The 9,139-nt window shown below is 43.0% G+C and overlaps 1 protein-coding gene across 1 annotated transcript in view; it reads left to right on the top strand.

Annotated features, from left to right (window-relative positions):
- The first annotated feature begins 1,464 nt into the window (after positions 1 to 1,464).
- CTTNBP2 (cortactin binding protein 2) overlaps positions 1,465 to 9,139 on the top strand; it is a 194,806-nt gene continuing 187,131 nt past the window's right edge. The window contains 1 exon segment of the mRNA XM_080666006.1: positions 1,465 to 1,683. Within this exon segment, the coding sequence (XP_080522132.1) occupies positions 1,603 to 1,683 (81 nt within the window). The 5' untranslated portion in view covers positions 1,465 to 1,602.

Below are 9,139 nucleotides of genomic sequence, written 5' to 3'. Positions count from 1 at the left end.
AAGTACTTTTCTTTCATCTTATAAGGAATCTAGTTATTCCAATATTGAGCAATAGAAGAGAAAATGTTATATAAAAGAAAGTGGTATAATGAACAAGGATGAAAACCATAGGGTTAAGAGAGGGAGCAGCTTTAAAGCCAAAGAATATAAATCACTGAGCACCTCTGCTAATAGGATACCCCTGAGGAGATTTCTAAACCTGTGACCCTTACCTCCGGAGTTCCAGGTGAAAATTTTTTCCTGATGTAGACCTTTCTGGGAGGGAACCTTTTACAATTTATTGATCCACCCTTTCAGAACCTTTGCAGAAAATATTTTGTCTGCCCTGGTTTGTGCCATATTTAGATCAGTTTGGGAAGTGAAGAAATTCAAGTGCCCAAAACATTCAATAGAAGTCTGCCATTTTTGAAACTCAGCTTTGATCTGTAACCGTTGCACCGAATTTTCCAGACATTCATCTTCCAGAATTTCAAGTCCAGGAGTTGGTTGTAGTTTGATTTTACTTTTTTGAGACACAGCTTGAATGCCTCCATTTGATTTTGTGCTTTCAACACATTTTTGCGATCTGGTGATTGGGAAGGCCTGTACCATCTGGTCTACATAAGGTGATAGATTTCATATCTTGGGAATTGGCAGGAAGGGGTAGGAACTGATGAGAAGTGAGAAGGGGAAAACTGAGAATTTGGGCTTAACTCATTAAGCTCATGATATGTCTTTTAAGACCTCTAATTCTCGCTAAATCGATTTTTAGTAAAGTTTTTGTTTTGGGTGTATGTGTGTGTGCGCGCCCATCGCACAGAGATAATCTTTTTAATTGTCTTAAAAGTAGAGACCCTCCTTTTATAAGCAATTGCATTTAGCATTTCTTAATTAACTCTTCATAAAATAACTCGGATTGAAGTCAAAGGGGGCCCTGCTTCACCTTTCTTGAAAAAGAGATTGTATAGAAAGGTATGGGCCGAGTGAGCAGGTGCAATGAAATAAAGTGTAGCAGGACACATTTTGATTTGGGAATTGATGGTTTTTAGAGGACAAGATGCAACAATACAATAAAACAAAGCCAGATAGATATACCAAGAAGGTAAAAAAAAAAAAAAAAAAAAAAAAAAAAAGCCGCAGTCTTGCAAAAATCAAACAAAAAACTTAAAAAAGAACAGCGTGCCTTATGTGGTTCCCAGCGGTGGGAAAGGGCAGTGAAGGATTTTCCTTATTTCTCAGAGAATTCCGATCCGGAGGCCTGGCATTGCATCCGGCCTGTCTGCGCACCTCGGCCAGGTGGGGACGGTCTCGGCTCTCCTTCCTTCACCGCCGAGGGCTGTGCTTCCCCATCTGCACGCGGGGCCAGCGGGGCCTTGGGCGCGCGCCCAGGGCTGGCATCTACAGGACAGCCCGCGGGCCCTGCAGCCGGGCGGCGCTCCGGCGCGCAGCGGGTTAAGGCGGTGGGGGCGGCCGCGAGGGGCGGGGAGAGCGCGGCGGCGGCTGCGGCGGCGGGGCTGCGAGAGCCCGCGCCCGGGACCGCGGCGGGGGAAGCGCCGCCCGCGCCGAGAGGCTGAACCTGGAGCCGCCGCTCCGAGCTCGCGCCGGGACCCCGAGAGCTGGAAGATGGCGACAGACGGCGCGAGCTGCGAGGCCGGCTTCTTCCGCGGCCCGGAGGACGCGGCGGGGGCCACGGCGGAGGCGACGGTAACCGAGGTCCCGGGGCGGACGCGGGGGGAGTGTGGGCGCGGGCCGGGGTCCCGGGGGAAGCCGGCTCGCTCCCCGGGCTCTGCGTGAGCCGGGTTCCCCGGGGCGCCCCTTGCCCGACGCGCCTCTGCCTTGGGGTGTCCTCCTGGTCAGTGGCCGGGTCCCCGGGGGCGAGGCGGCCGCCTGGGCTGGGGGTCCCCCCAGTGCTTTCCGAGCCTGGCGGGCAGCAGTCGGGGCCGCCCGGGTCTGGGGCTTCCTACGTGCGTCCGGCGACCCCTGCGCCCACTCGGTCGGCCGCGGTCGGCTTCGGCCCGGCTGAGGTGGGCGTGGGTTTCCTGGCAAACTCGACCCCCTCCCCATTGTTCTTCTCTCGCCTCTCGGGTGGCTGTGGCGCGTGTCTCGAGCGTGTTTGGCATCTCTCTGCGGACCCAGGAAAGCAGGGAGACGAGGCGGGGCATCGCGAAGCAGGTGTGGGGTGCCCGGGCGAGGCCCGGTGCCCAGCTATGGGCATCGATGACCGCTCGCCCCATCACTGGCTGGCAGTGGCTGGGGGGAGGGCCCTCGTTCTTCCTGAGAAGGCGCCCGCGCGGCAGAGGTGCAAGCTCAGCACCTGGTACCAGCGCAGCGGTCTTCTTTGGAGTCCAGGAACCAAATGAGCTTCGGCTCATCACTGGTCCACACTTTCACTCCGGAATGTCCGCGCGCACAGGCTCAGTGGCGGTTTCCAGCTCTACCTTGAGGGCTGGACCCGCATTTCCTAGGAAAACGACGTTCTCGGGATTTGGGAAGGAGCTTTGCAGGAGCGGCGAGCTCTGCAAATTAAAGGCAGCTTGGGTGCGCCTCCCCCCCGGGGCGCGATCCCACCCGCCGGGTTCCGCCAGGTTCCGGGTGGATGGAGCGACAGGAGCGTGGACGTCCCTCGTTTTTTCTGGTGACCTGAGCATAACCGGTCCCCAAGCAGCAGAGGGCAGGGCCAGGTGTGTCCTGCCAGAGCTGCTTTAACTTCCTCCCTCTCCGTTTGGAGGTGAGGCTTTCTGGAGCGGGAGAGGAGAGATCTGGAGGAAGCCACTTGGACGTGAGAGGAGCCAATCCTGGAAGGAAAATTGAAGCAGAGGGAGGGAAAGAAGGGAGAACGGAGGAGGGGGAGGAGGGCTGCTGATTTCCATTTGTGAAACTGGCAAGTTTTGACTTGAAACTTTAAGGAAAATTGATTTTTTTTTCCCCTGAAAAAAAATGCGAGCTTTCTTAAGGTTTCTGATGAAATCTGCCCCCTTGTGATGCAGTGACTCAATCCCCTCTGTGAAGTGCAGTGAGGAAGCTTGCTATCAATACAAGCCTGTCTGGGTCGCTGGGAAGTTGAAATGATTGAGTAGCTTCATCCCCAAGAGATGGTAAAGGGGAGGGAGTGGGAGGAAAAAGAGGTGATGTGTGTATGTTTCTAGTTTTTCAGGAAGGTTGAATTTGTCTGTTTGGTCGACTTAGAACAGGCTTTCTTTCTACTATCAGTATTTTAATCACTTGACAATTAAACCAAATAAAAGCATCTGATTTATGGCCTATAGTTTTATTTGGTTAGATTGTAAACAGAATCATGGATTTTTGTGCTAACAAGGTCAGTGTTCTCTTTCTGATATTGAACATGTGCAGGAGTCTGATTTTCAGACTGTGTATAGGTAGGGATTTGATCATTTCACCCTGGTTTAGTTGGAATAGCCATGGGAAATGTGTGAAAGTAAAGTCCTCTGTTATTTCCATAGAATTCTTTAGGGTTCTGAGGAGATGCAGTAAGGATTCTTAATCTAATGGTCTTTTATTTTTTAAAAATAACTTTTGACTTTATAGTAAAATTTTGATGATGCCTTCTATGCTATTTTTTCACTTAACAGGTCTCCCCATGTCAGCCACTTGTCCAGTAGACTGATTTTTAAAGAAAATCTAGGTTGAGGAATGCTATTTGTCATTATTTGTCATTATAACTGTTCCTTATCTAATGATTAAAAATCAAAGACATTTCAGTGCATTTTGGGTTTGTGGCAACTGTGGGCTTACTTTTTTTTTTGCATTTAAGAGATTTATTTCACTTCAAATGTATTTCAGTTTACGTACAATGGATTTTTATACGTGCATTTGACAGGAATGAGCCAATGGAGACTCCGAGGCAGTAGGCTATTTTTGAAAGTGTTTTTACTAAGTTTTGACCATTTAGATTGTTGCTTAGAGACAAGTTTTCAGCATAATATGATTTTCAGTGGAGTGTCTTAAATTTAGTTTGTGATTTTTATTCTTAGCTGTTTAAATCCTGAAAGCATCCCGAGTTTAAAGCTGGATAGCAGCTACATTATTCAGTAGGATCATAATAATAGTGTTTTTTGCTGTGAGCCATGCCTAGAGACCTGGGTTATTTTCATTGCCTTAGCCAAATGTGATGACTTTTATAGGCTATATTGCTCTTTCTACTCTGAAAATAACTCCTAGTGGGTAAGGCAGTATGGAAAACAGAAATCTTTTTGCTTTTTATTATCACCAGAGAATTTAAGAGTGAAATGAAAAGGGCGATCTTTTTAGAGCTATGTTTAGGAAGCTGACCAGCATTCTTGCCATCATAGGCTTTCCTGGAGCAGCTACTGTGCAAAAAGTAGATATAAATGTTATTGTCATGGTGATTGTGATAAGAAAAAAGCTTCAGTGATGATTTTTAAAAAAAATGTACCACAGTGATCTTAAACAAATACACAGCCAGCACCTTTAAATTTTTTGTTTTCAGACACAGTATTGAATGCAAATGCAGTGAAAAGAACCTTCTCAGCCAGTTTTGCTAAGCTTTCTTTAAACAAACTCAATTGAAGTAATATGGCAGCTTTCGAACATTGAAAGTTTCACAGCATAATTTTCAAGTAGAAAATAATCTAGATTTAACACATATTACTGAACATTTACTGAGATGGAGGCATCCTGAGTAACATTTTTGCTGTCCGTGAAGTGACATTCCAACGATAGAAACTGACATATACCAAGGAGTCAAATCAGAGATGATGGTGTCAGGAGAGGTGCAAATAATTTTCATTAGGAGACTGGAGAAAGAATTATGGAGAGAATTCCCAGTGGGAGAATCGGGAAACGTTTCACATCAGGATGGCATTTGAACTGGGCCTTGGACAGGGAGACCACAGGGTTGGGATTTTATTTTTTTTAGGATTCCTTGAAAGGTGAACCTGGACCACATGTGAGGGGCTTTCAAAGATGATCATGTAAATTTTAATTTTAGTATCAATTATGTGCTTTAGAAAAATAGCCTAGAAGTTGAGGAAGTAGACTAAAATACTCCCCCAAGATTAGACTATAATTGCTTTCAGTGCGATGCTTTTCACTCTTTTTTTTTCTTCTTCTTACGTAATAGGTTGTACATATCTGTTTGCACCTGTTGTTTAGACTTTATTATTGTTGGTATCATTGCTATTATTATATTTCTCACAGAGGCAATTTTGTTTAGAGAAAAGCAGTTAATTTATCCTTTCTGTGCTTGAATTCACACCTAACCTAGATTGCCAGTTGGTTCTGTTCTCTCGTGTTTCAGGTGATTTTGCGAGGTGAGAAAAGTTTCACAGACTTAGTACTTAGCCATTTACAAATATCTGCTGTTTATCATATGGAGAGCGAGTCTGTGGCTGGGAGGGGACAGCTTCTTCCTTCAAGAAGACCTGTGTGGGTTTTGTTTTTAGAAGAAAGCAGAGGTTGCTTAACACAGTCAGGAACATGGTAGGTGTATTTATTGAATGAAGAAAATGTACACTCACCAAGGAGCTGTGTCATAACAATTAGCGTTGATTGGCAAAGTGGAAAATTTGTGTGTTTCCAGATTGCAATGAAACGATTGGCCTGTGATTTGTAATAATTAACATTATAGATATCATAGATCTTTTCTTGTTTCAGAAGGATGAACCTGATTCTTTTTTAATTTTCATTTGTATGTGGTCCCTTTCTGAGCTGCTTTTGTCAATAACATTTCAGATATTTTACTTATTTTTTTTAAATTTAATTTAATATCCAAAACTATTAGTTTTTCATTTATATTTTTTTCCTTTTCAAAATACTGATTGAGGCTGGAAATGTGGTGGGATGCAGTCCTCCCATCCTGAATTCTTCTTGTAATAGAATCAAAGCCCAACCACTCTCATAGTGTCAAGACAGAAATACAGGGAAGTTTGGAAACAGGAAGAGGTAATGAAATGAAAAAAAAAAAAAAAGGGCTGGAAGAAGGAGTTGGTAAGGCGTTGGAATCATCTTCAAATGCCCAGAAATATGGAATGAGAATTCCACTTTGAATGTGCCTGGGAAGGATGGGGCAGTGTCTCTCCCTTCCACCCCCACATCCTTTGCCATCTAAGCACTAAGCACATCTGAGTATCGCTTTAGAAGACTTCATTTGAATGTATTTAATTGTATTCTCTATTGGAGCTCCTTTGTAAGACTTATATAACCTGGAAAAGGCAACTCGTCTTTTGTCTTTGACAATTACATAATGAAATGGAGACCGGTTACAAGATGATGATGGTGATGATGACATCGATAGCAAAGGATTTTTAAATTTTTGTTTTAATTAATTGTAAATAACTTATACAGAAAAGAGATCCTGGTATTAGTGCCACGCACAATATGATGCCATCCCTGTAGAAATCGTGATTTTAAGGGAAAAAATGTTGTCTGGGAATAAATTGTTAGTAAATAACCAAATAGGTTGAGGATGATTACAACGTTATTATTTGTCAAGGTGACTTTGCTCTGTGGAGTGAATGCTTTTTTGTAAATGATTTGGTTTTGACCTTTTTGTATTTCATTGAAAAGGCAACAAGATGATTCCGAAGACAAGATGATTCGGAAGGGCTTTGTAACTGTAAGACCATACTTTAGCTATCCATGTCTCAGCCTCGTTATTTGAAAGTTGGCATGCTGACATTTGCCACTTGCAGATAATCCTAGATGATCTTCTTCGGGGCATTATAAGCTTCTTAAGGGACTATTGCTGGATCTGGATGCCAGCTCGCACGTGGAGATGATCCATGTTGCATATAGGACGGAGGTAACATTGAGAGGCTGAGTTAGGATGGAAGTAAACATTTGTTTTTTTCTGAACTCTGGTCCTTTCAGTCAGAGACAGTGGAGATCTGAAAGGAGGAAAAGAGTGGTCGTTGTCCTTAAGAATTGAGTCTGCCATCCCTGACTAAGCCAGTTTCCTGCGTTTCACTCCAGTTTTCTGATAGTACTTAAAATTAGTTACATCCATTACCAGGTTTCCGTCCTGGTATTATATTTATTTGTCAGTTTCACCTTCTTCCAGTATACTGAGTTATTCTCTTGCTCGAAAGACCCCATGCAGATTTGAAGTCTGTGATCATAGAGTTTTCAGTATGTTGCTTTAAAGGCACCCATCAAGTTGCCCTGTTTATATTGTTCTGAATGGGTTTTGAAGCAATGAAAGGAAATGATTGAATTATAAGTTATTTAGTTGCCTCTATCATTTACATGCTTTGTAAATAGTAGGCATTTTATACCAAAAGGGGAGGCATACACGTTAAGTAAAATCATGTAAAGATGTAATGCTCTTGTCCTGACACATCTAGAAGAAATGAGAAAATGGAGAGTTAATACGGATAAGTTTAATATAATGAGGAAATACACAATGCAGGACATGATTAATTGCCAAATGAAGTAATGGAACAGACTCTGAGTCTGAATTGAGAGCTTTCTGGAATGTGGAAAGACATATGAAAGTGGGATTCGAGCTACGTCCTGAAAATGAATTAGAGGAGAAAGTTGTTTTAGGGAGAATGAAATCAGGAATATGCAAACCCTGTCAGGGACACACGTTCTTCTGTGTAGAGAAAAATCAGGAAAAATAATCTCCAACTAAAACGTAGCTTCAGAGATTTGAAATAGTTTTAGAGTGTGCACACATGTACTTTTTCTTCATGAAAATCTTCATAATTGTCTAAATTCAGATTTTGTTAATATTGTAAATGTTCTCTGTACCTAGAAAGTTGGATTTAATTTTTTAATGTTTATGATGCAGTTTTCAAATCTCAGGATAAGTTTGCTTGCTTTCCCCTCCTTTACAGCCTTTCTTATTCATCCCCAAAAGCATAAATCTTGGGTACACAGAAAGTTCTAAATACATTGTTACTTATTAGAATGCACTATTAAACTGGGAAGAAAATGCATTTCTGTAACTTCTGAGCAAAAAAGTAAAAATAATTTTCCTCAAATATTTCTCAAAGGTTTGAGGGAATGACCTAAATGTCCTCAGTCCAGTAATGCAGCTACCCTGCTGGTATGTGAAGTCAGGACACATAGAGGCTGGAAGAGATTTTAGAGATCACTCAGTACATTCTCATTTTACTGCTGAGAGACCTCAGATCCACAGAGCAGGCCCATCTGCTTCTCAGGCCCACCTCCCTCCCTCCCATGTGGTATATTCATTGTTGAAACGTAGGTACAACTCACTAGATTTGAAATTGGAGGACATGTTCTTGGTGTTTTTGGAAAGAGCCAGAGGACATGTCTGGCTCTGTGTTTGGTCACTAGTGTTTCATCTTAACTGATAGGTTTGGGCGAAGACCTGTGAGGATCACTTCTGCCACTGTAGCTCATAAATATTTTCTAAAGCTTTTTGACAAACATCAATGTGCTAACTCCATTAATTCTTCTTTTTTAATCTTTGATGTTGAAACTATTACATAGGTCCTCCTTTCTCCCCCGCTCCCCTATTAACCTCTTCCAGCCCATTCTTGTCCTCCCCGCAGCCCCAGGCCCTTACCACCCCATTGTCTGTGTCCATGGGTTATGTATACATACATACAAGTTCATTGGTTGATCTCTTCCCACCCACCATCCCCTGCCTTCCCAATGAGGTTCAACAGTCTGTTCATGCTTCTGTGACTCTGGGTCTATTTTTCATCATCAGTTTATTTGGTTCATTAGATTCCATATATGAGTGAGATCATGTAATACTTACCTTTCTCTGACTGGCTTATCTTGCTCAGCATAACATTCTCTAGGACCATCCATGCCATTGCAAATGGTAAGATTTCTTTTCTATTGCCACGTAGTATTCCATTGTGTAAATGTACCACAGTTTTTTTTATCCACTCATCTACAGATGGGCACTTGGGCTGTTTCCAAATCTTAGCTATTGTAAATTGCACTGTTATGAACAAAGGGGTGCATATGTTCTTTCTGATGAGTGTTTCAGGTTTCTTAGGATGTATTCCTAGAAGTGGGATCACTGAGTCAAATGGCAGTTCCATTTTTAATTTTTTGAGGACTCTCCATACTGTTTTCCACAGTGGCTGCACCAGTCTGCATTCCCACCAGCATTGCATGAGGGTTCCCTTTTCTCCACAACCTCACCAATACTTGTCATTGGTTGATTTGTTGATGATAGCTATTCTGACAGGTGTGA

This window comes from Plecotus auritus (genome assembly GCF_963455305.1).
Source record: "Plecotus auritus genome assembly, chromosome: 4".
Lineage (NCBI taxonomy): Eukaryota > Metazoa > Chordata > Mammalia > Chiroptera > Vespertilionidae > Plecotus > Plecotus auritus.
The sequence above is the reverse complement of the archived record's forward strand: the minus strand, read 5'-3'. Positions and strand labels throughout refer to the sequence as shown.